This window comes from Mchenga conophoros, linkage group LG8 (genome assembly GCF_057382185.1).
Source record: "Mchenga conophoros isolate Kocher_MC1m ecotype Shallow Benthic linkage group LG8, M_conophoros_male_GT1.1, whole genome shotgun sequence".
NCBI lineage: Eukaryota > Metazoa > Chordata > Actinopteri > Cichliformes > Cichlidae > Mchenga > Mchenga conophoros.
Window position 1 is genome coordinate 15,552,525 of NC_140533.1, and position 27,529 is coordinate 15,580,053.

The window sequence follows — 27,529 nt, forward strand, 5'->3', positions numbered from 1 at the left end:
AAACAAGGGCCAAAAACTGCAGTTCCTGGGCTGTTCCCTTGCAGTGGCGCCAAATGCACATCAGTTCTTACTGAAACCCACGTCACAATGCCCAACTTTACACCATAAAAAAGAACATTTACATTTACAAGAACTTTTTTTTCCTCAATTATTTATACTTCTAAGGCTTGACAGTTAGGGACCGACTGTTTTGATTGACATTGAAGAATTGAATTGAAGACTGGCAACTCTGACAGTTCACGTTGACTTGAATTCATTGGGCCATGGCCGCTCCTCTTTAATTATAATGTTTGTGCCTTCTGAAGAATTTTGATGGACATCTAATTTTGACTGCAGCACACACTGAGTGTTCTGCTGGATGTATCTGTGGGCTTCATATGTACAGTTTATGAATGAGATTTGCTAAGATCCCTTATGTTAGCACTCCACCCTCTTGTCCGAATTTAGTTACTTCTGGCTCCAAAAATCCAACATGGTGACAAAGAACCCTAACCACAGTCAAACTGGCTGAAATTCGGGCAGGTGTGCAGCAGTGTGTGCACCTCTGACATAGTTTGCAGTAAATAGGAGCGACTGGAGAGTGTAAAAGAAAAGTAGAGAGATCACTGAAACAAGTGGACATAATTTAATTACAGTTTTTTCTGATTGCTTAAGCACATTTTTTGTAACTATTGGCTAATTTTGCAAAACTCTTCACACAAATAAGAAAACCTGTCACCCAATAATCAAAACATTGTAGTTCTCTTGCAAAAGCAAACACAGCTAGATTAACTCTTCACACCTTCGTAAAAATGGTGTTTCCGTATCAAACAGTACACACAAGCCATCATCTACTAAGCACACAATGCGCCAACTGCACACTGATGGTATGAATACAAAACACATCTGGCTTTTGCTTTCTCTGTGCACAAGGTAGGCCATGTCAGTTTGAGCTCATACTTCTGTCATAGATCCATAAGCATAGAGGGATCCAAACTTCAAATACTGGTGTTTATTCAAACACATCAAAACAAACACAAGTGTTTATTTCCAAGTATAGGATTATTTGCAATCGCCATAATGACTATATGGGTTACTTGGTCTGCAGTGAACATGCTTCCTCTGCCCCCAGCATCTGGTCATCTAGCAATTCTGTAAAGTAACAATTTCAGTATTTTTACATCAATGGTATTGGTGTGTTTCTCATTGGCATATGGCAGTGCTACAAATCTTTGTGCGAAGTGACTGTACTAACCGATTCTCATTTCAAGATGTCCTTATGGTACTTGCTACAGTGTAGCGGCTCGAGTTAGGCTGGACCCGTTGGCCAGCTACCCTCAGGGTCATTCCACGGTTGATTACATGGTCCACTATTGTAGCTCTGATGTCATCAGCAATTCTATTTCCTACTCTTCCTACCCTTCCTCTCCCCCCTCCTCATCCTCCTCTCCCCCCTCCTCATCTTCCTCTCCCCCCTCCTCGTCTTCCTCTTGCTCCTCCTTGTCCTTGTCGTCCTCTTCATCCTACTTCTTCACCTCCACGTCCTCTTCCTCGGCCTCCTCTACTTCTCACTCTTTCTGCTCCCTCCATTGTACTCCGCACACACAGCTTACCTGTATTATAGTGCTTAGGCTGATTGCAAAGTGAACTAATTATCTAAAAAAGTTTACACATGTGAAAGTGTGCCAGACAGTTGGCAAATTAGTGTTAATGATAGCCATACATGTGTATACTTTTGCTAGGAGTGTGTTGGAAATTTGGTAATTGAGTGTTGTGCAGTGAATTGTGCCTACAGTTTTGCAAAGTGTGTGTTACAAAATTGCAAACTGAGTGCAAAGCAGTTTTTGTGCTTTTAGTTTTGCAAACTCAGTGAGTGGTTTTGCTATAAGTCTGAATAGTTTTAGAGATTGTGCTACAGGAATCACAGTTAGGGTTTAAGCATTCAGAAAAAACTGTAAGCAAAGAGTTTGAGCAATAAACTATTAGCAACTAGACTCTGATGAAGCAGAGCGGAGTAAGACAGGTCTGCTGGAGTCTAACACTCACTGTGGTGGAGTGAAAGAAGGTGGAAACGTGTATGGGAGATGAGGATGATGTAAGAATGAGAGGTGGGCTGCACCAGCGAAAGTTTTTAATTGACAGAAAGACAGCACACTGCTGAGATTTAAATCAACAGAGGCTGACTGGAGAAGAAGGGATGTAAACTAAAGTAAGATTCAATTTATATAACACCTTTCAAGATGAATTTCATGACGGATTAGTAAAAACATAAAGATGAAAACAAGTTAACAGTGACAAAATGCTTAAAACAAAAGGACATTATAATGGTAAGGATCTACGATATGAAGGCACCTGTTTCCAATCAGTAGCTACATCAGATGTTAGAAGCTTAGATAAGTCATAATAAAAACTGACATCAAGAGGCAGAGTGTGATGTTGGGATGTCCCTGATACTTACAAAAAGATTTCTTTCTTAAATCCCATTATTTCTATTAAAAAAAAAAAAAAAAATCACATTTGGATTATCCCCTTGTAGGGCCCCACTGAAGTAGGAGTTTGGGAGTGCTTACAAGATTTTTGCCCAAATGTTGAGGCCAGTAATAAATGGGTGACATCAAAGATCAGCTGACCAGTCAGTTGCTGCTGTCTCCATGTTGAAGGGCTGGTGGGGATTCATCTAAAGGTCACAGTGACAATAATGCTATACAAAGCTAATAAAAACCGTTTCTTACTGCAGCTGTACTGACAACATATAGTGAATGATATATGGGAGTTTTAAAGATGTTACCTCGGACCGCTGACCTCTTCAGATAAGGTCAAACATTCGTAAAAACCTTTTGTCTTTAAAACTATGCTTAAAAGTCTAGTGCCTTTGTTTGTACTGGTAGCATTCAGGTAAAGATACTGGTACATGTGGATTCTAAATATCACATGTTTGCATTCAAATACTATGTCAGATTTGACAGCTCCGACCCCCCTTTAAATTTCACCTCTGTCTTTCTTTTACGTTGACCCCAATAAAAGTTATATCTTTAAAGAAAAGATTGTCAAGAGAAAGCGAATGAGCTGCAGTTAGTTAGAAATATACTGCAGTGTAATATTATATAATGAGCTTAAGTTATTCATGTCCAGTTTGTTACACATCAATAGTATTTATCCACTCCCAATCCTCCGTGTGTGTGTAATCAAGGTAAATTACTTTCATGTTACTCTTATCTGATTTTTACTGCACTAAAACACTAAGAACAACAAATAAGAAAATGAATATATATAAAAATACAATGTTACTCCCTTAAAAGTAAATACTGCCCACAGAGTGAGTTGCTTTGGAGGTTTCTCTTTCAAGTGATTTTGTATCTATTAGATACATGAATACACTAACCCTCATTGCACATTGCTACATGGGTTCTTACAAAATGAAAATGAAAATATGAAAGTGGGAATGGGGCCAAAACAAGTTGGGTAAGTATGCATGTTTGTTTTACATTTCTGCCAGTCACCTGCTGAGCAGCCTTTGTAATGTTTGCGTGGGTATGTGGATAAAAATCTTTACATTGTTGTGTTGCAGTGAGCCAACAGACAGGTGTGATGTATGTCAGCACAATCATCAGAATGCAACACAGATTCCATCTGTTGCTTTTGAAATTTGCATTTCGACTGTGAGAAAAATCTGTGTTTCCAAACCTAGTTGCCTTAGCGTGGATGCCAGGTAATTGAAATAAACTGAATGTCAAACTGCTCATCAGAACGGTACCAGTGCTGCTTTCGAGTCCAGTCTCTTCCAGTTAATGAAAACGTCTTAGGGAACATTTGTCCCAACAGCATTACTGTTAACATAAGGACATGTTCGACATCAGGAGAAACAGACTGCTCCCTCTACCAGATATTTTTTCTAAAAGACAAGCTATGAAAAGGACTCTGAGTTCTCTGCTCAGTGTCAGGAAATGAAGGAGGTGGTGGAGAGTCATTGAGTCTTTATAGCTATGTAGAGGGCCAGAAGAAGGCTGCAGAAGATATTCAGGCACAACGTGAAGCTGACAAAAGGTGATATTACAGCAGAGCCCTGCCTCTACAAGGCAGACACAGCACTGCCCTCAGTAAACTATAATTAATATTCATCTTATAATGCAGGGTTTCCCCTTTCTGTACTTCAAGGAGATAAAAGGAGAGCTTCAGAGTTACACCCTGCTACTACCAGGTTGGACCCCCTTTTGCCTTCAGAACTACCTTAATTCTTCAAGATGCTGGAAACATTACCCAGAGATTATGTGACAGCATCGCACAGTTGCTGCAGATTTGTTGGCATACCTCAAAATATGAAGTAAGAGAAAGATAGCTGAAGCCATACCAGCCATACCAGCTTGGATGTCGACCAGATTAACAAGGTCTGCGTCAAGTGTTGAGGATTGGGACACACGGATGAGAAGTGGGCTCCTGGAACAATTCAATTCAGTTTTATTTATATAGCAACAAATCACAACAACAGTTGCCTCAAGGCGCTCTATATTGTAAGGTAAAGACCCTACGATAATACAAAGAAAACAGAAAACCCCAACAATCATACGGACTCCCTATGAGTGGGAAGGAAAAACTCGCTTTTAGCAGAACCAGGCTCAGGGAGGGACGGCCATCTGCTGCGACCGGTTGGGGTGAGAGAAGGAAAACAGGAGTAAAGAAATGCTGTAGAAGACAGCCAGAAATGAAAAATAACAAATAATTAAATACAGAGAGGTGTATAAACACATTAGTGAGTGAAAAAGGGGACTGAAGAAAAAACACTCATGAGAATCCCCCAGCAACCTACATCTATTGCAGTGTAGCTAAGGGAGGATTCAGGGTCCTCTGATCTAACCATAACCATATGCTTTAGCAAAAAGGAAAGTTCATAATTTTAAAGGTAGAGAGGGTGTCTTGTAAGCTGGTTCCATAGAAGAGGGCCCTGAAAATTGAAGGCTCTGCCTCTCATTCTACTCTTAAATACCCTAGGAACAACAAGTAAGCCTGCAGTGCGAGAGCGAATTGCTCTAATGGGGTGATATGGTGCTATAAGGTCATTAAGATAAGATGGGGCCTGATTATTTACAGTTTTTTCTGAATGCTTAAACCCTAACTGTGATTCCTGTAGCACAATCTCTAAAACTATTCAGACTTATAGCAAAACCACTCACTGAGTTTGCAAAACTAAAAGCACAAAAACTGCTTTGCACTCAGTTTGCAATTTTGTAACACACACTTTGCAAAACTGTAGGCACAATTCACTGCACAACACTCAATTACCAAATTTCCAACACACTCCTAGCAAAAGTATACACATGTATGGCTATCATTAACACTAATTTGCCAACTGTCTGGCACACTTTCACATGTGAAAACTTTTTTAGATAATTAGTTCACTTTGCAATCTGCCTAAGCACTATAATACAGGTAAGCTGTGTGTGCGGAGTACAATGGAGGGAGCAGAAAGAGTGAGAAGTAGAGGAGGCCGAGGAAGAGGACGTGGAGGTGAAGAAGTAGGATGAAGAGGACGACAAGGACAAGGAGGAGCAAGAGGAAGACGAGGAGGGGGGAGAGGAAGATGAGGAGGGGGGAGAGGAAGGGTAAGAAGAGTAAGAAATAGAATTGCTGATGACATCAGAGCTACAATAGTGGACCATGTAATCAACCGTGGAATGACCCTGAGGGAAGCTGGCCAACGGGTCCAGCCTAACTCGAGCCGCTACACTGTAGCAAGTACCATAAGGACATCTTGAAATGAGAATCGGTTAGTACAGTCACTTCGCACAAAGATTTGTAGCACTGCCATATGCCAATGAGAAACACACCAATACCATTGATGTAAAAATACTGAAATTGTTACTTTACAGAATTGCTAGATGACCAGATGCTGGGGGCAGAGGAAGCATGTTCACTGCAGACCAAGTAACCCATATAGTCATTATGGCGATTGCAAATAATCCTATACTTGGAAATAAACACTTGTGTTTGTTTTGATGTGTTTGAATAAACACCAGTACTTGAAGTTTGGATCCCTCTATGCTTATGGATCTATGACAGAAGTATGAGCTCAAACTGACATAGCCTACCTTGTGCACAGAGAAAGCAAAAGCCAGATGTGTTTTGTATTCATACCATCAGTGTGCAGTTGGCGCATTGTGTGCTTAGTAGATGATGGCTTGTGTGTACTGTTTGATACGGAAACACCATTTTTACGAAGGTGTGAGGAGTTAATCTAGCTGTGTTTGCTTTTGCAAGAGAACTACAATGTTTTGATTATTGGGTGACAGGTTTTCTTATTTGTGTGAAGAGTTTTGCAAAATTAGCCAATAGTTACAAAAAATGTGCTTAAGCAATCAGAAAAAACTGTAAGTGCATCAGGTAATTAAAATTTTGTGCATTAAGAGTTATGACCCACTCTAGGATTCTAAATAAACTCAGTAACTTAAACAAAATAAAAAAAGACAAACAAAAAACCGTAAAGGGATTAGTTATAAAAGTGGTCGGTTATACACTTTCATAAAGAGGAAAAAGGAAATACTGAGCTACATGTACATAGGTCAGAGGTATTCTAATTTTGTATATTCTAATTAGTTTTTATTTTAATTCTGTTTTGAAATTTTTTTTTAAGTCAGGTTACATACTCGTTTATTGTATGAAAATGTTTAATTTTAGGTGTTATTACTGTCGGCATCAGTTTTAGTCTTTTTAATGATTACTGTATGTATGGTATATGTCAGAGGCAACATTTAGGAAAATGTTACAATGCAAATACAGAACCTTTTGATAGTAGTGACATTCAGAGTCTCGATAAACATGTCAATGAAAGCCTTTTGATAGAATTTTTACAAAAGTAACAAATAATACAACTTCCTCTATATTTTTTTTTTTGTTTTAGTTAGTTTTCAGCTCCATGTATTATTTCAGTTATTTTGCAAACGTTTTGGAGTCTAGTGTTTGTTTTTATTTTAGTTAACTAAATGTTTGCTCATATCTAGTTTTAGTTTAGTTTTAGTTAACAACTTTGACATAGACGTATGTGCTATGGTTAGGCACACCTTTCTGGTTTTTTATCTGTTCTGCATGACTGATGTTGTTTTGTTTTGTTGTTTTTTTTTTTGTTCTCGGACATTGTGTTGAAATCAGATTTCCCATAGAAGATGTGGTATTTTAAAACCAAGAAAACAAAACCAAAACTATGTAGACCAGTCTCTGCAATAGTTTTAAGATAAGAGATAAGATAAGATAAGATAAGATAGAACTTTATTAATCCCTCGGGTGGGTTCCTCTGGGAAATTCGATTTCCAAAAAAGCACAGCACCGACAGAAGTTACAGAGTTATACACACACACATATATATAAATACAGAGACAATATAAATAAAATATACGAAGGGGATAAATAGAATAAATAGGAATAAAAATAAAAATACAAGTGAATTGCACATTTCAAGTATTGAGGTCTATTGCACTGTTGACTATTTACAAAAGTATTGCACAAAAGGTATTGCACAGTGAGGTGAAGAGGCACTACAGCTTAGTTGTTCCCTCCTTTGTCCTCCTGTTTCCCCTCCCTCTCCCCTCCAGAGAGGAGTTAAACAGTCTGATGGCGTGTGGGACAAAGGAGTTTTTAAGTCTGTTAGTTCTTGTCTTTGGGAGAAGCAACCTGTCACTGAACAGACTCTTCTGGTTGTTAATGGCCGTGTGCAGAGGATGCCTGGCATTGTCCATAATGTCCATCAGTTTCTTTAATGTCCTTTTCTCTGCCACTGTCACCAGAGTGTCCAGCTTCATGCCGACCACAGAGCTAGCCCTCCTGATCAGTTTCTCCAGCCTGGATGAGTCCTTCTTTGCTGTGCTGCTCCCCCAGCACACCACAGCATAGAAAAGTACTCCAGCAACCACCGACTGGTAAAACATCCTCAGGAGCTTCCTGCAGATGTTAAAAGACCTCAGCCTCCTGAGGAAGTACAGTCGGCTTTGGGCTTTTTTATACAGGTGCTCTGTGTTGCATGACCTCCAGATGGGATTTGAAGCGCAACTTGTTACTGACACCAATAAAAAAAAAGTAACAAAAAGAAAAAACAGAACTTTTTTTTGTTTTGTTTGCATTTATTTTTTTTTTACTTGACAGATTAAACGATATAGATTTGAATTGTCTAAGAATAGCCTATCTGAAACAAATACTGTCCCACAATTCCTTACTCAGGCCTTTGTTACATTATTACATCTCCTTTTCTTCTTTTTTAATGTGCACAATAACTCGAGATTATTATAATGAATGTTTAAAAGTATGATTCATTGCTATGAGGAAACAATGTTCTTTGTGAGTGTCTCGTGCACATTAGAGGTAAGACAAAGAACATTTACTGGAACTCTGCCAGTGCTGGCAGTACAAAAGCAGTGCTGCAGGGAGTCCTGTTGCTTCACATGAGATGTATATGAGCCAAAGAAGACGTGGCAAGGTAATTAAGTTATTTCGGTTAACCTTCTAGGACCTGGCGTCCACATATGTGGACATCACATTTTGGGTTATTTAGACCAAAATACTCAATTTTGCTCTACATGGGCCTGATATCCACTTATGAGGACATTATACTGCTACTGTTCTATCAAAATTTTAAACGAATATCCTCCTATGTGGCTCTTATTTTTCTTGAAAACAAAAATAAGGTAAAAAAAAATAAATCTGGTAATTCTTTGTTTTTACATTCATCTGGCCCCAATATGCCCAAATATCAAAGAGAAATTAAAAATGCACACCATGGAAGAGTTCGGGTGTTAGGAGGTTAAACTAAAATTATTTTCAGACTTCTCTGGGATTGTTTTATATTATTATTATGTGCTATTATATTATGTGTATGCTGAAATTTATAAAGATATGTTTAGATTTCACTAATATCGCACAGTAATGCCTATATTATTAGCTGAGAGTATTTCAGTGCACATCAACATTTAAACTTCAAAACATCTTCTGCCCTATAGGCTACTTAACAAATTATGTACATATACATGTTGCATACCCACTTTTTTATTTATGTATATTCATTCTGCAGGTTTGAGTTTGAGTTATGGCGGGTCAAACCCTATTGTTTTTGCTGCTTTTGGTGATTATAGGTGAGTATTAAATAAAATCAGCCTAATGATTTATTGTTGTTGTATTGATTAACGATGTGAGGATTCTCAGATTTGTATTCAAACACGTGCTTATTGTGATAGGCCATGTGAGTCCTCTGACAACAAGTAAGTGAAAGCTTTGATCACCTCTCTATAATTTATTAACATTCTCTTGGAGATCTATCTACTATCAAATAATATAAATAGTTAATCGATAATAGTTTGAGATTATACCAGTCGATAACAACAAAGACTACTTTGACAACTACTATAATCACTGTTTCCTAATTAAGTAGCTTTAAACTCATGATTTATGTATGTGAACTTGTATGTTTGTATTCATTTATATTTTTATCACAGGTGTGACACCAGGTGAGTCAACATACTTCTTTAATTAAAACTTAAGTTACTGAGTGCATACTTACAATATTGAGTAGCCTTAAATGTAATTCTTTCAAATGTATATATGTATTTATGTATCTATGTATTTATTTATCTGTCTGTTGTAGCAGGTCCTGTGACATCAGGTGAGTTAATATACTTCTTTAAATTATAACTTAAGTGAGCTTATTGCATTGTTGATTCCAACAATAAGCACCTTTAGAGGGAATCTTGTGTATTAGACACATATAGTGTCTTTACTTATTATTAGTATCAACTATATTACATTATATTTATATTATATAGCTGCCACTAGACAAGCATGTAAAAAGAAGTGAACAGAAAACACTAACAGTAATCCAAACTTTTTCCTCTGGCATCAAAATTTTAGCTGCACATGATTTTAATATAAGAGTTATCTCATCAGGTGGCTTTTTAGAATAATCAGATCTGAATTCAGTCTGAGGCCACCACCTCCTTGTTGGCTGTTGTTTTTTAGTTCTATAGTGTATTGTTTTTGTGTTCTGATTTACTCTTCCTGCTATGACAGGCCAAAATGCTTTCAAAAGGATTTATTCTGGTTCTTCATGCTGTACAACCCCAATTCCAAAATAAAGTAATGGAATTGGAATCTAAACAACGATTTGCAAAGTGTTCCTTCATGTTTTCCTTTTTAGAATCACAGCTTTTATAAGATTTGTTGCTGCTATCAAATTTGAAATGAACCAATATATTTTTTTAATGGTACAGTTCTAAGTTCAAACTGTTTGTGTGTTTAATTTCAAATACATTGAAGTTTCTGAGTTTTGCAAATAACTTCAATGTGTTTTTAGTTACCTTTTTGACAGTAACTTTTTTGAAATTGGGGTTGTATTTATTAAGACACTGTATCTGTAGGATACAGTGTTTAAACTGCAGCATAATGGGGCAAATCCCCTTTTTACTCTTTTAAGGTACCCTCTATCCGATATCTGGAACAACAAGTGCTCGTTCAGACGATGGAAGTTCTCCTCTTATTGTCCTACAGCGTGCTTTCCTGTTTTTTGGACAGTCATATAATCAGATTTATGTAAGTAAAATATGTTTTGGAAAACTCAAACGTCTTTGTTTTATACATCTGCATTTTAAATGCAGATGTATAAAATGTTCATTCTCCGGTTTACAAATCAGTTACAACCACAGAGCTGAATTGTACATGCTTAAAAAAGAAAATGAAAAGAAAAAGAAAAAGAAAAGAAAATTCGCTGTTATGAAAGTAATAATGTATGTTCAATTTCAAAATTACTTGCCGACTTGTCATTTTCATCCAGTACCAAAATACATAAAAATAGTTGAATGCTTCTGTGTGGTGGAATGTAGGACCAATAATTACTTACAAGGAAAATGTAGCTGTACAGCAGTGATGATTTATCGTAGACTGCAAAAAAAGATGGCTGGATGTAGCTTTTGGGTCTGAAAGTGAAGTCAATGCTCGCAATATGTTCCTTAAATATATGTTTTTTCTAGTGACCACCAGGGGACAACTCACATAGTTTGACAAAGGCAGCTATTTAGTAAGAGTCCCACATGTTAATGTGTGCATATATACATATGTGTGCATCAGGTCACTCTTTGAACATCTTTCAGCTTTTGCCACGTGTGGAGACCAAACACTGTTTGGTATTTCTGCCACCTCTGCATATCCCCACATCAGGTAGCAAGTTAATGCAGGGTGTCATTCCTTTCCACCAAAAGCTTACTTTATGAATCACAATAGGTTACCAAATTGTTAGTGATTCTTAGTCACTATTAAAGACACTATTAAAGTGCTGTCAGAGTTTGTTGTTGCATACAGTTAATTATACATGACTGCAGTGCAAGATGGTGCGGCTTCCCCCTGTGGGGCGAGGGCACCTGGACCTGGGATATAGAGTATGGTTGGGGGTTGTGATTGTGTGTACAGTGTCCTTTAGTGTTTGTCTTCACGTTAGGTGAGTGCTGAGTATTGGTACATGTGCATGAGGGAGGGAATGCATGTTTGTGTCTGTGTGTGCCTGTATGTCTGTGTCTCTATGTCAGGTCGGGACTTAGACTCCACCTCTCTGGGAAGGAGGCCTAGCTTTTTTCTTTTCCTTCCTCCCTTTCCTATCCCCCAGCCATGTCTGTCCCATCTTTAACAACTAAAAATATAATAAAATAAATAAATAACAACAACAAAGATGGATCAAATGGACCACTATGGTAAGGCCGTGATGATCCACTTGGTAAAGTAAATCTGTAGGGTATCTTTGTTGGCCTTCAGACAAAAATTTTGATGTCTAAAGAACCAAACGGGACAGGCAAAAAAAATAAAACTTCCGCCCCAAAAAGTTGTAATAAAGGTTAAACAAAAGAAAGAAAGAAAACTCCTAGTATTCTCTAGATAAAAATTAGACATTATTTCTGGTACACGTCTTTGAATTCTGTCTGTAGGAGACAAAGTTGGTTAAGTGAACCATTGTGTTTACGTTGATGAGTTCATGCGGTCACAAAAAAATTGACAGGGTATTGGTCTTCTGCATAGAACTTTGCGATCACCAGCTAATGATGAAATTTACTTCACCTGGGCACAAGCAGATCCTAATGCAGATCTGTAATGTTTATTTTAGGGTGGATCTACTTTCTCAGATAGACCCCTTTATCATCAGCTGGTTTATAACACATAGATAGTAGTGGTCAGAACTATCCGCTAAAGCTTTGCAGTGTGGCCATTTATCTTTTACATGCAATCTATGGGCAAAATCAGCTCAAACAATTTGCACTGTGTCACTAATAAGTAAAATTCCAGTTTTTGCCAAATTAGCTCATGTTTGTTCTGGGCATTGAACTAAAGCATTTTAACAGTAAGCAATCTCTTATACTGGAATATGGATGAGTCAGAAAACGAGCAATGGTATTTTATCTCCAGCTAACTAAACTAGTATAAATATGATAGGGGTGCAACAATACTCGTATCGATATTGAACCGTTCGATACAGTGCTTTCGGTTCGGTAGGCATATGTATCGAACAATACAAAATTTTAAATTTATTTTATCAACTTTCCTTCTGACGATGCTGTCTGTGTTGAGCGCTCAGTGGATCTGCGCTCGATAGTGCAGCCTAGGCGGAGTAGTCGAACGCAGATTCACTGAGCGCAGTGCAAGCTAGTGAGACAGAAGTTAAGCTCTCCTTGCAACATGGCAAATTGAACCTCCCCCACCCTCATTCAGATCTGGCGTTTGGAACTATTTTGGTTTTCATGTGACGTATGACCCTGAAGGTAAGCGCGTCATGGACTAAAGTAAAACAGTATGTTGGATGTGCCACGCAATGCTCAGTTACATTGGTGGGAACTAGTGCGTTAGCGCAGTTAGCTCGTTAACGTGTTGGCCGTCCAGCCCCACGCACGGGGCGATCCGCGGTAGCTCGTTAACAGAGATTTGCTGTGTTGTGGCGTTAACGTCATTTCAACGAGATTAACGCTGACAGCACTAGTGGGAACACAACGAATATGACTGCACATTTACGCCGACATCATCCTAGTGCAAAGACAAGTGGAAGCAGACAAAAACAACAAGCACGCATGCTACAAACTTTACCCGAGTCATTTAGACAGCTGTTAGCACATGATTCTCCTTATGGGGACCTGATATGTTTACAGTTTTTCTCGATTGCTAAAACACATTTCTTGAAACTACGCCTCATATCCTCACAACAGTAAACACAAATCCATAACCTCTCACTCAATTCCCCAAACATCCTATTTCCAGGTCAAAATGAAGCTCTACACCCAAAACTATTCACTCCTGCTGAAAAACCAAACTTTGCCCTCAGACATCAAACACAAGCCCTCAAAAACACACACACTACAACAGAGTTTTGCACACTGGTACAATTAATTCAAAACAATAGTTCCAAAACAATTAGGTTGCTTATGGTTCTCCCCTTCAAAACCCTTGTCACATGATAAACACAAAAGACGCAACCAATGTATGTACAGTGGCACATTGTCATTCATGTACTATACAGTACAACACACACCAGAAACATTATCCCACCTCAGCATCTTGTCTTTGGTCTGGGTCAGGCCAGAGAATCTCATCCACATCACAGGCTATATTGGCCCCAGCCAGGCAGCGGGGGTAAAATCCTCTTGCATGCCTGATCCACCCCTGGCATGCATCTACTGATATGTCTAGGCAGGCCTCTTCCATGGCCTGAAGGAGGTGAACACGGACATAAGGTTCTCGGTCATACACTTTCCACCGCCATGCCAAAAATAACTCCTCTATCGGGTTTAGAAAGGGAGAGTATGCAGGCAGAAAGATATTAGCAAACCTTGGGTTATTGGTAAACCAGTCACGAACCAGAGCAGCGCGATGGAAGCTGACGTTATCCCACACAACAACGTAGTGAGGCTGCTCTGGCTGTGCTGGTTCCCTGTAGTCCAGCTGGAACATATGTTGTCTTAAACCATCAAGAAAAGCAAGGAGAAGCATAGTGTTATAGGGTCCTAGTACGGCATGGTGGTGGAGTACCCCTCGTTGGCTGATGGCTGCGCACATAGTGACATTCCCCCCACGCTGACCAGGGACATTTACAATAGCCCGATGGCCAATTATGTTCCTCCCCCTTTTCCTTCTTTTGGTCAGGTTAAAACCTGCCTCATCCACAAAGATTATTTCATGGGGAACAGGCCGTCCTTCAATCTCAAAGATTCTCTGCAAAACACATAACACAGTAGAGTCAATCGGTACCCTGAACCACAGTTCAAGAGTGCTGAAATGGCAGCATAAACTGCCATGCTGTGATGGTACACAATACTTTATACAGTATCAAAACTCATACCTGAACATATTCCACACGTTGGTTCTTCACTCTGTCAGAGTTTCGTTCGAAAGGGACTCGGTATGCCTGTTTCATCCGGAATTGATTCTTTCGGAGGATGCGGTCAATTGTGGAGAGGCTGATGGCATTTATGCCTCGAAAAAGATGATCATCCTCAATCACTCTCCTTTGAATCTCTCGCAGGCGGATTACATTATTTGCAATTACCATGTTTACAAGTTCCCTCTCTTGCTCCTCCGACAAAAGCCTTAACCTGCCTCCACCAGGTGGTCGTCTCTGTGTCCTACAAAAATAGAAGCACTCATTACTGTAACTGTCACACATTCATTTTACAGGAAAATAATGGAAACATACTGAAACTCAAGACACATAAGTTCAGTAACTTACAAGTTACTGTACAAAGCAGTCTTACTGCAAGTACACCTACCTGTTTTCCTCCCTGAAGGTTCTGATGATGGAGGCAACAGTGAAGCGACTCAAATTTGGTTGTACTCGTTGCCCAGCCTCCCTCATAGTCATCCCATGGACAAGGACATGGTCAACTAAAGTGGCTCGAATTTCATCCGAGACTGACTGTCTTCGTGCCCTTGCTCTTCCCCTTCCTTGTCGCCGTCGTTCTCCACCTCCACCTCCTTCACCACGTCCTCCTCCTCCTCCACCTCTCCCTCCTCCTCCACCACCTTCCTGTTGTCCTAGACCACCTCCTCCTCCTCTTCCACCACGTCCTCCTCTTTCACCATGTCCTCTTCCTCCACCATGTCCTCCTCCTTCACCACGTCCTCCTCTTTCACCATGTCCTCTTCCTCCACCACGTCCTCCTCCTTCACCACGTCCTCTTTCTCCACCACGTCCTCTTCCTTTGCATCTCTTTGGATCCATTGTTTCAAACCTGAATGAGCTGACTTTGGCCCTTTTATCTATCCATCGCAGGTTCTGTTTGGTGTGTGCTAAATTTTGACTCCTAGTGTTTCCACCTGGTTAATTGTGTGCTAATTGAGCTCAAGCTATGCTGACTTAAGTTAACATTATTGCATGCTAGTGCTTTCTAAATGACTACATGGTGTAAGCACTGTAAAATGTAGGGATTTGTGTGTAGAGTTTTGCAGTAACAGTTCACCAAATTTGAGTCATGTGTCAAAGCAGGGAATAGTGTTTATAGTTCAGGGAAATGGGTGTGCTTTTTGACCAATAGCGTTACGGTTTTGAAATTTTAGTTTAGAGGCCTGGTTATAGTGTTTAAGCAATCGAGAAAAACTGTAATATGCTGCTGAGAATATAGCCCAGAAGAAGCGTATAGTATAGCTTTTATTTTGGAAAGAGCCATTTCTCTGTAATAAACTCTTTTCCAAAGATGAGTGATTTCTCGATCAGATAGATTTATTAATTTTTATTACTTTGTTGTTTCAGCAACATTAAATTTAAAAACTGTACTTTTAAGTTAAAATATATATTTATAATTTTAATAAATGACAAATTAAAAAGGCATGAACATTTTTTTTTGGATCGAAAAAATATCGAACCGTACCGTGAATTTTGTGTATCGTTGCACCCCTAAAATATGAGGAATGGCAAGCACAAAGCTAACATTATCTTCATAGTTGCAAACTAGGTATAGAGTACTTAAATATCAACTTATATTTTGAGATTTAATGTTTTTAATGAGTCAAAAGTATTTTGTTCATCTTTGTGAATCTGGCTCATTACCCCGTCAGTGAGTGATTATTGTTTCCTCTATTTATTTATACTACGCTACAGGTATAGTATAGGTTTGAATGGTACAATTTGATATCCCTGTGTTGGTGCTGTTCCTATATCATCATAATAATGCTCGTCCAGGGCCAACATCGCAACTGATCATGAGCATGTCTGCAAATTGAGTTCGCATTAGTCAAGAATCTGGCTAATGCTATTAAAAACTATCACTAGCAAATCAGCAAGTAACATAAATTTGGCCAACAGCAAACTTAACCCTGACAATGTATTTATTAAAATGTTTTTCCTTACATTACATACACATCCTTACATTTCCTTACAAAGACATAATATTATAACAACGTGACTGGTCAGTTGTAATATTGATCCTGGACCATAATTACTATGATGATGCAGGAACAAGACCAACACAGTGATATCAGATCCACCATTTTAATAACAAGTGATCAACACCTGTGTCTGAAGTGCCTACAGTTGATACCTAATTTATACTGGTTTTGACTTACAAGAATGTTTTTATTTTCTAGGTAAACCACAATGGGCATCTGACCTTTGACGCACCATGGTATAGCTACACCCCGCAACTGTTTCCAATGTATGGATCCAGAGACATCATCGCTCCATTCTGGACAGATTTAGACAACAGAGGAAATGGTCAGATCTACTACAACCAATACACCAGCGGCAGTGTTCTCCAGCAAGCTACACAGGACATTAATCAATACTTTCCAGGACTCAATTTTAATGCAAACTGGGTCTTTGTTGCAACTTGGTATCAGGTTGCCTATTTTCCAACGAGTGGAACAGTAAGTCACCTCTTACTAAATTATGCAATCAATATGAAGCATAGGGTTATAATACCTATGAATATATATACTTTAAAAACAAGAAGTTGCTTTTTTTCAGCAAACAACAGTCCAAGCTGTCCTGATATCGGGTGGCCAGTACTCATTTGTGTTGATGAACTATGGGCAAATAGCCTACACAGCATATTCTATACAGGTTGGTACCATTTAAAATATAATATAGTAAAAACATATATTTTTAGTTTTTGTGGCCATCTCTTACTTTAAGTTAAATGCAGGGATATGTAAATACAAAATAACCATGCAATTATTTTTAACAGTGTGACATGTCATTTTCAGGCTGGATATGACACAGTCAATTCTGTTCACCATTTTTCCATCCCTGGATCATTCTCAGGAAACGCAACAGGACAGTTCTCAAATTTCCGTCTCAGCAGCAATGTCCATGTGCCCGGTCGCTGGGCCTTCAGGACAGACCATGGATCAAGAGGCTGTACTTTCAACAGTAAGATCTGAGCTAGAGAACGATCATCATAGCCAGCTGATCAAAATTCTACGAGAATTCTATGAGAAGAATGTTATTATATTAAATGACAATCCCCCTCTCTAGCCCTTCATTTTTTGATCTTCACTCTGTGAAAACAATAAACAAAAATGAATCCTAAAATTTAAAAATGAACACTGTTTGAGTAGTAAGAATCTCTTCAAGTTGAAGTAAAAAAATGTAAAGTATTCATTTTTCTATTGTTTCAAAGGTTTACCAGTGCAGCTTGGTGATTCCTTCTGGAGTGACAGGACCTGTGCACAGAAGTGCACATGCACCTCAGCAGGCCTGCAGTGCCGCAACCAGCCGTGCTCCTTTTCACAGATCTGCCAGCAAACTTCCTTCCAGTTTTCTTGCCAGACAGTGCAGAGACGCACTTGCACCATAAGTGGTGATCCCCATTACTACACCTTTGATAACCGAGTGTTCCACTTTCAGGGCACTTGCACCTATGTTCTCTCTGAGCAATGTAATAGTGGACTGCCCTACTACAGAGTAGAAGGCAAAAATGAGCACAGAGGCAGTACTCAAGTCTCTTGGACACGACTGGTAAAAGTGCATGTCTACAATGACACAATTGAGCTTGTCAAAGGACGTCGTGGTCAGGCAAAGGTATGGAATAAGAATCAAGTTTAAACTTACGGTGATATGTGTTTGTGACATGTGTGTTTTATTCTTTCTGTATGCTGGTGTTTTTACAGGTTAATGGGAACTTTGCATCCACTCCATTCTCCCTTAGCAATGGCACCGTGCAAGTTTATGAGTCAGGTTTTTCTGTGGTCGTCAGCACTGACTTTGGTTTAGTGGTGTCTTATGACACAAATCATTATGTCCAGATCAGCTTGACCTACACTTATCAGAATACAACATGCGGTCTTTGTGGAAACTTCAACAATCAACCTCAAGATGACTTTCGCACACGCCAGGGCCAGCTTGTGAGCTCTGATGTGGTTTTTGCTAACAGCTGGAGAGCATCAGGGGATGATGAGCCTGGTTGTGAGGCACAGTGTGGAGGTCTGGCCTGTGCTGGCTGCACTGCACAACAGACAGCATTGTACAGCAACACTGACCACTGTGGTATCCTCAGCAGTAGTTCTGGACCTTTTGCTGCTTGCCATCAGCAACTTCCTCCACAGTCCTTTGCGGACAGTTGTCTGTATGATCTGTGTGTAGGAGGAGGGTACCGACCTATTCTCTGTCAAGCCTTAAGTGTGTATGCAAGTCAGTGTCAACAAAATAATATTCGGCTGCAAAGCTGGAGGAGAACCGGCTTTTGTGGTATATTAACACATTTTTAATAATTATTTCAAAATATAATTTTATTAAAATGCCACAGATGCTAAAATCTAATTTTTCCTCTTCTTTCTAGAAATCCCATGCCCAGCCAACAGCCACTTTGAGTCTGAAGGCACAGGATGTCCAGCTACTTGTCTCAATCCCAACTCCACCCACAACTGTCCTCTCCCTGTGCAAGAAAGCTGCATCTGTGATTCAGGCTACATCCTCAGTGGTGGGGTCTGCGTCCCTCATGCCGAGTGTGGCTGCAGCTTTGAGGGCCGTTACTACCGCTCTGGACAAACTGTAATACTAGATGAAAACTGTGGGAGACGTTGTAGCTGCAGTTATGGCTCCATGACTTGCCACTCTCATGGTTGTGGGCCATTTGAATCATGCAGGGTGGAGGATGGAGAAAGAGGATGCAGACCAAATAGCTATGAAACATGCTGGATCAGAGGCCCAGGGTCATATCAGACATTTGATGGACTGACATACCAATATCCTGGGGCGTGTCAATTGACACTTGCCAAAGTTATGGGACTGTCCAGTCACCCAAACTTCACGGTGACAGCAGAAAAAGTGCCAAGAAACCAGCAAGGCTTTTCCAATGTGCTAAAGTTTGAGGCAGAGGGGACACAGGTCTCAATTGAGATGGAAATAAACGGCAAAGTTCAGGTAAATGACAGAAATACAATTGAAAGTCATTGTAGATTAATGTGTCATAATGAAAGACACAAAAAAAAGTTGACACAAGCAGATAAGCTACTAATCATAGAGAATCATTAAGTAGAGATCACTCTGTACTTATGCGGACATTATTCTACATTGTTGTTTTCATTGTAACCAGAATATTACACCAGAAAATCTGAAATAGGAAAGGTTACCTTTAAATACTGTCACTTAGCTTTGAGTTGCTTTTTTCCCCTATAAGAATGAATTCCTTTATAGTGTACCAAAATTATTCATTTTATATTCACTTTTACTTTTTAATTTAGTATGATGTTATTTAACTAACTATCAATTTGTCCTACTGATATACTCCTTCATTTAAACAGACCATCACATCACAGGCTGCCATATGATCATTATAGTATGACACTTTTATAGTACGACAGTATAGTAAATACAACAGATGTTGATTATAGTGGTGTATATTGAAGCAGTTGAAACAATTGGCACTTTAAAGCATAATAAATTAAAACAGTCAGGATGTAAGATAGACAGAAAAGGCTGTTGCAGAGTTTTGGAGCTGCATTAATGAAGACCAGTTAGCTCTAAGAGTCAATCTGGAAATTGTTACAAATAAAAATGATCTAATATAATAGCTCCAAACTGGTTGTTTGGTAAAAAAAAAATATTATCTACTACATTCTACAATAAGTACCAAGCTTAGGACTTATTGGGAAATGACAGATGGAAACATCATTAACAAAATGGTCTTTACTTAAAAGTGTTATTATAATTATTATGACTGACTATTTTAATGCCTTTTAGGTGGCTGGTCAGGTGATCAGGCTGCCTTTCAGTGCTGGGTCCAATGGAATCCAAATTTTCTACAGCAACCTGCGCAGTGTCATCATTCGCACCTCCTTTGGTGTAACTGTGCAGACAGTCTGGCCTCACTTTGTCCGTGTCACTGCTCCTGGTGTCTACAGCGGTTCACTGGGTGGACTCTGTGGTAACTACAATGGTCGTCCGCATGATGACTTCCGCACACCCAACGGTGTCCTGGTCAACAGTTCTCAGGACTTTGGAGACAGCTGGCGAGTTGGCTCTCTGGCTGCTCACTGTGTGGAAAGCAGAGGTCATGATCCTAGGACCGATTTTAATTCTAGTCAGTACTGTGGCATTCTCAGATCACCAGATGGGCCATTTGTACCCTGTTGGTCTGTGGTTGACCCAAGGCAGCAGGTGGATGTATGTGTGGAGATCATGAGGGGCTCTAACAATCCAGCATCAACTCTGTGTGACGTCCTACGAGATTATGCACTAATGTGTCAACAGAAGGGTGTTGCCTTAGGACAATGGAGAAATGCAACTGGCTGTGGTAAGCATTCAACTGTTTTTGAATTAATTCTAGCCACGATCTCCAAATGTTTAAAAATGCTTTCATATGTTAACCTGTTTGTTCTTCTCCAGCACTAACCTGCCCATCAAACAGCCATTATGAACTCTGTGGAACCTCTTGTCCTTCTGCTTGCCCCAGCCTCTCTTTCCCCTTCACCTGTGATAGTGTGTGCCAGGAGGGCTGTCAGTGTAACAGTGGTTTTATCCTCAATGGTGACCAGTGTGTTCCACCAACATCTTGTGGATGCTATCATCAAGGACGCTATCGCGAAAGTGGTGAGCAGTTCTGGGATGGTGAACAATGTCAGAGCTTGTGTACCTGTAACGGAAATACAGGGAACGTCCACTGTACTCCCAACTCCTGTGGGCCCCAGGAGTCCTGCCGTGTGGTGGAGGGCGAGTTTGGCTGCCATCCCAACCCTTCTGGCACGTGCTCTGCCTCTGGAGACCCTCACTATTTCACCTTTGATCGTAAGGCTTATGACTTCCAAGGAACATGTCGCTATGTTCTGGTGACCCTCTGTAATGCCACTGATGAGCTGAATCAGTTTTCTGTGGAAGCTAAGAATGAGGCATTGAATGGGTTGCCAGTTTCAGTCACAGCAGAAGTTTTCGTGAATGTGTGGGGCTATCATGTGCACATGTCAAGATACAACAGGGGTATGGTAGAGGTGAGCGGAACTGTTTCTGAACAATTACTCATATTTTACATTATAAAAAGCAAAATTTAAAGCCACAGACAGTTGCAGATGAACCTACCATGAGAGAGACCTCCACTTAACTGCAAAGTATTGTTAGAAAATGGACAACAAAAAATTGCTGTAAAGGAATGTTAAAGAGAAAGTAGTCTGGAAACTTCAATTTCTTCACTAGAGAGCCTCACTGAATTTATTTTTAACAATGAGCTATCACTTACACTTGTAGGGACAGTAATAAAAAATAACCAAATGTGAGAGACCCTTGGTAAATAATTGCCATGTGCTGTTGGTCATTGTGCTGCTATTACATTTGTTTAGTACTGACATATGACTACGGATAAAGGGCATATGAATAAAATTAAATATTTTTGGCTTTCCTAAATTGTCCTTCCAATGTCCCAGGTAAATGGAATAACACAGAATGTACCAATTCTCTTGAATGGAAGTCGAGTATCTATCTTTGCCAGTGGATCTCGAACAATTGTCCGCACTGATTTTGGCTTAAGCGTCATATACGATGGATGGAGTACAGTTTCTATCACTGTGCCTCCAAATTACAGGTATCTGCCATTCATCTTCGCTCAAAATCAGCTGGTGTTGCAATTACTCACACACTCACACCTTTAAAAGTGTTCATAGTTGTGCACTACCACACTTTTATAACATAATTCGAATGTACAGGATTTTATTTGGCTCAGAATGGTCTTTTGGGGTGTCCCATAAGATTGATAATCCTCCCCACAGTAAAACCAATGAATCTGTTTTATCTTACTGTTCTCATCAAAAGGGGAAAAACATGTGGACTTTGTGGAAACTTCAATGGAAATTCAAATGATGACTTCTACACCCCATCTGGAATAACAGTCGCATCTCCAGATGAGTTTGGGAGAGCCTGGAAGGTCCCAGGAAACTACACCTGCAGTGATGGATGCGGCTCATCATGTCCGAGATGTCCCAATGAACAGCCCGCTAGAGATCAATGTGAGGTGATCCAGGCAGCTGATGGGCCCTTCAGTTTCTGCCACGAGGAGGTGGACCGTGCACCATATTTCAACGACTGTGTGTTTGACGTGTGTGTGGCAGGAAATCGAGGTCATGACCTCCTTTGCAGGGCTCTTGAAACATATGTTAGAGCCTGTCAGTCTGCTAATGTTCGAATCTACCCTTGGAGACAAAATACCACCTGCGGTGAGTGAACCTGCCATTGTGTTGCTGATATAGTATCAAGCACAAGAAAATAAAATGCTTCTTTTTTGTTGTTGTTTTTGTAAGTGTGTTGAAATATGGTGTCTAAGTTTCATGACTGTTTTTTTTAACCACCTGACATCCATCTTTTGCTTTCTTGATTTTTTAGCACTGGACTGTCCAGCCAACAGCCATTATGAGCTGTGTGGTACTGACTGTGGCCACACCTGTGCCAGCAGTAATGATACCACCTGTGAACGGGCTTGCTCTGAGGGATGTTTCTGTGACGAAGGCTACCGCAGGAGTGGAACCAGTTGTGTCCCAGTGGAACGCTGTGGCTGCCAGTATAATGGATTCTACTATAATGTAAGTTCTACAAAGAACCATAGAGCTATATAAAAGAGGGATATAGTTTAAAGGTTTTAATTGCATAAATGATTTGAGCAGATAATTAACAATGACAGCTTGGCAACAGTAAATACATGGTAGGCTTTACTATAAACTGCGGTTATTCTTCCTCTTTTTGTTACATTCTCTCACACAGGCTGGCGAGTCCTTCTGGACAGACGGTTGCTCACAGAGATGTGAATGTCACGCTCCAAATGACCTGCGATGTTCTGCCTCGTCTTGCACTCCTGCACAACAGTGCTCCATCAGAGACGGCCAGCTGGGCTGTTACGATGCCATGTCCACCTGCACAGTGTGGGGGGATCCACACTACATCACCTTTGATGGAGCAGTGGCTCATTTCCAGGGAACTTGCTCCTACATCATCACTGAGAGCACAAACCATGGCACCAATGAAACCCAGTTTCAGGTGATAGCCACCAACAATCACCGTGGAAACAACCGTGTGTCATTTGTGTCTGCAGTGGACATATACCTCTCAAATCATCCAGAAAGTGTGCACATCAGGATCGGACCCAATAAAAGAGTAACGGTAAATACTAAGCTTTCTATGTTTCGCTCATATGAACACCTTCACAGCAGGTACTTTGCATGTCTCTCATAACTCTTGTTCTTCTAGGTAAATGGTGGAGAAGTGTCTCTTCCCACCTCTGCAAGAACTTTAGCTCAGGTGGTAAGGGAAGGAAGCTACATAGTTGTCGATGCACTTGACCTGGCGGTCCAGTTTGATGGCCAGAGTACTTTGTTGGTAAGAATCGCCCAAAACCGTCAAAACAGAGTCACAGGTATGTGTGGAAACTTCAATGGCGACTCTGGGGATGACAAAGTCTCACCCAATGGCACACTGGCACAAAATGACAATGACTTTGGACAGAGCTGGAAGTCAACAAGAAGCCAACCAGGGTGAGCTGTTTGGAACTTCTTTAGGACATTCCAAAAATAGAGTCTTGTTGACCTTCATCAACTCATATAACATAATGTCTTGCTTTGAATGAGAAGATTTTATGGACATTTAAGGACAACAGCATATATATTACATCCCAGTAAAAATAATAAATGTACCGTTGTGTTGAGTGTGAATTGGGAGTGTAGATGTACAGGACATTTTACCAAAGTACACAAAATTTCCCAAAGTGTTAAACATATAATGTCTTTTCCAGATGTGGGTCTACTGATCAAAGAAGTGGTGATGGACTGAATGACTGCACCTTTAGAGAAGAATACTCCCAACTCTGCAGTGTCATCACCAACACCACCGGTCCATTCAGAGCCTGTCACCTGCACTCTGACCCCGAGCCATTTTTCACTTCCTGTGTCTATGACCTCTGCCTCTACACTCCAGCCAATGGCATGCTGTGTTCTGCTGTCTCAGCCTATGAGAAAACCTGCTCTGTTCTAGGGCTAGACATCCCTGACTGGCGCTCTGGTTTACTGTGTGGTAAGTTTGTGCTGGATAATTAAGTGATGTCTTTTTGATGTCTTTTGATAGAGCTTAACAGGTTTTTCTTGAAAGATTGGCTTTGTTTTATTGTACTCCTGTCACTCTTCTTCTGCAGAGGAGTCAGACCCATGTGAACAGCTGGACTGCACAGAGTACGAGTGGTGTGGTAAGAAGGACGGTGTCTATGGCTGCTTCTGTGATGAACACCATGACCGAGGCAACAGTGAAAGCTATGGTGAAGGAAGCTCCTATTTAAACCTTGTTTTATTTTTGGGTCATTGGCAATGGTACTGCAGTGCAGTTTGTACAAGAAAAATGGGATTTGTTAGTTATTTGTTTTCTTATTCTTCTTTTTAAACTTGTATTAACAGACTCAACCATCACTTGTGCCAGTAGTTCAGGCACCATGTCCGTGTCCCGTTGTCAGCTATTTGAGGCTGGCTTTCACTCTGATGCCCTCCATCTCCGAGATGAATCCTGCAATGGGACTCTTGAGTATGGTCGACTGGTTTTCCACTTTGACAATGACAACCATCTGTGTGGGACAGCACTCAGGGTACAGTTATAAAACCAAAATATTATGGATAGTCACTGTTATTATACATGTCATGTTTTGTCATTTATATTATAAATGACATCATATTCAATTTGTAATGTTTTGTTTTTTTAATTTTAGAGCAACGGAACACATTTCATGTATGAGAACATCGTCCAGGGTTTTGTGGATCCTCATGGAAGTCTTATCAGCCGCCAGAGGAGCATCAATCTGCGTTTCTGCTGCGAATACCCCCTGAATCAGGCCCTGTCTATGGCTGTGGGCATCAATCCTGTAGAAAGGTAACAATACATCTCCTATGCATTATATACAATACTTAGATTCGATTTTTATATATTCCAGTGTTTTATGTAATTAAATGTGCACTTCAGGCATCTTTTGGGAACTTATTTTGAAAGATAGTGCTTTAAGATCACAATACTGACAATGAGACAAAATAAAAACATGAAAATGAGAACGTCATTTTTGCCGCACATTAACATTACACTTTTTGATGTTCATGCATGTTAATAATGTTCATCATTTAATAATGAACTCATTTGTAGTATTATTATGTTTTTTGTAGCATCATTAGGAAGAAGATTGCAACCGGTCAAGGACAGTACAGCATGAGAATGATCCCCTTCCAGGACCCTGGCTTCCGCTTCCCCTTCAGCAGTGACACAAACATACAAATGGAAATAGATCAGAGGTTATATGTGGCGGTGAGAACAGAAGGAGTGGATCAAAGCCAGATCTCCACTATTTTGGACTCCTGCTGGGCCACACCAGTCAACATGCCAAACTACCCCGTCCGCTGGGATCTTATTACTGCAGAGTAAGAGCACGTTTGCAGTGTCACCTTGTCTTAGTATACTTTATTAAAAACTTGAAAGAATCAGACCCAGACAGACCTCTCCTCGGTTTTTCTCCAATTCTTCCTCATAATGAATTCTGCTGCTTTGCTTTATAATGTGGGATATTTAAACGTCTGCCTGTCTTCCAGGTGTCCCAATGAAGCCGATGGAACGGTAGAGCTGATTCAGAACGGCATCTCTACTGAGGCCCGATTCTCCTTCAGGATGTTCACTTTTACCAACTATTCATCCATTTACCTTCACTGCAATGTCCACCTGTGTCTTTTGAGACACAACAATTGCACAGCTGTACGTACCACTGTTTTAAATTCTTATTGGTTTTCATTTTTACCTAATAAATTTAAAAACTGTTAAATCTGCAGAAGCCTATAAACATTTTTTTTCTCTCAGCGCTGTTACCCGGGTTACCACAGGCGAGTTCGGAGGGATGCATCCTTCCATGACACTTCATCCATCTCACTTGGACCGCTTGTTTCAAGGCCAGGTAGCAGAGGTACATTGAAGCTCTCCTGTCTCTTCACCTTGCACTCTTATTGATCACATAAAGTTCACGGATAAAGTAAATGTAAACTTTGGTTCTTCTCTTGCAGACCCAGTGATGCAATTAAACAGTGGCCAAAGCCAGGTGACACCTCTGCTGGCCCTGCTGGCCAGTTTGATCCTAGCCAGCATGCTGGTAACCCTGCTGGTCAAACGGTTTGCTCCCAAAATTCCAGTCTAGAAACTGCCAAAACTCTGGAGATCAAAAATGATCCATATTTTGAAAATCATTCATTATTCAGTTACTTCTAAATGGTATTTTTCATCTGAGTGTTGTCTTTGTCTTTCTTGAGGAGTGTTTCTTTAGTTGTGGTAAGGTTTGCAGTAAGTTGGCTTTAAATCTAAATGGGATAAAATATGTGTGATATTAAAGTTTTAACCTTGTTGCATTCACTGTTTGTTGATAAGATTAACTTGTTCTTGGTTTCTGTGTGAGATTTTTATAATTAAATCTACATCATAATTAAAATAATGATGTATAATCAAGGGCAAATCAAGGATTAAATAAAGTATTTAGTGCACATATACTTGTCTCTCAGAAACGCAACCAACACTACTTTGGATTTACAAAATAAAGTGATAGTACAAAGTGAAGTACAATAAACTGGGTACCTACTGTTTGAGCTACAATTTAATATCATAACATGATTACTATTTTTGCTTCGTTTTATCAGTTGAAATAAAAGTTAATGAATAATCGCCTAAATGTATCACAAATCATTCATAATATGTAATAAAAATCTGATTATGAACAATGTCTATTTTTTTTTATCTCCAGTAAGATCATACAGTAAAATGTGTTGCTGAATAAAGTCTCACTTAGTCATTCTGTTATTGAAGTAGAAGGCCAAGTTGATCTTTAGCACCCAGCTGCAACCCGCAATACTGTTATAGATTTTTATCCATGTTTATTTTTGGAGTAAAGGTATTTGTGCACAATATGCAATCTTTGCTGTCACAATTCCACAAATCAGTGACTCATCTGTTAAAACATTTGTGCTTATGATTCTAAATTGAGAGTAGGAATGATCACCCAAATAACATAGTTTTAATTGTTGCTCATTGATTGTTAAGCGCATCTGTGCTTGTTTGTTGCAAGCGTTACCTTTAAGACATTGT

The 27,529-nt window shown here is 39.8% G+C and overlaps 1 protein-coding gene and 1 pseudogene across 1 annotated transcript; one reads left to right on the plus strand and one right to left on the minus strand.

The window, feature by feature from the left end:
* The first annotated feature begins 4,104 nt into the window (after nucleotides 1–4,104).
* Nucleotides 4,105–27,122, plus strand: LOC146568475 (alpha-tectorin-like). Its single transcript, XM_085283542.1, has 25 exons — nucleotides 4,105–4,177; nucleotides 9,450–9,461; nucleotides 9,599–9,616; nucleotides 10,424–10,539; nucleotides 16,558–16,836; nucleotides 16,937–17,032; nucleotides 17,176–17,341; nucleotides 17,592–17,992; nucleotides 18,082–18,658; nucleotides 18,750–19,333; nucleotides 20,153–20,705; nucleotides 20,798–21,396; nucleotides 21,826–21,983; nucleotides 22,211–22,611; nucleotides 22,778–22,974; nucleotides 23,153–23,548; nucleotides 23,636–23,919; nucleotides 24,177–24,454; nucleotides 24,573–24,692; nucleotides 24,829–25,013; nucleotides 25,134–25,294; nucleotides 25,579–25,830; nucleotides 25,999–26,158; nucleotides 26,261–26,363; nucleotides 26,461–27,122. Exons 1-25 carry the CDS (start codon nucleotides 4,105–4,107, stop codon nucleotides 26,589–26,591), a joined length of 6,300 nt encoding a protein of 2,099 aa, XP_085139668.1. The 3' UTR covers nucleotides 26,592–27,122.
* LOC146568476 (uncharacterized) lies at nucleotides 13,170–14,945 on the minus strand (annotated as a pseudogene).
* Nucleotides 27,123–27,529: the final 407 nt, after the last annotated feature.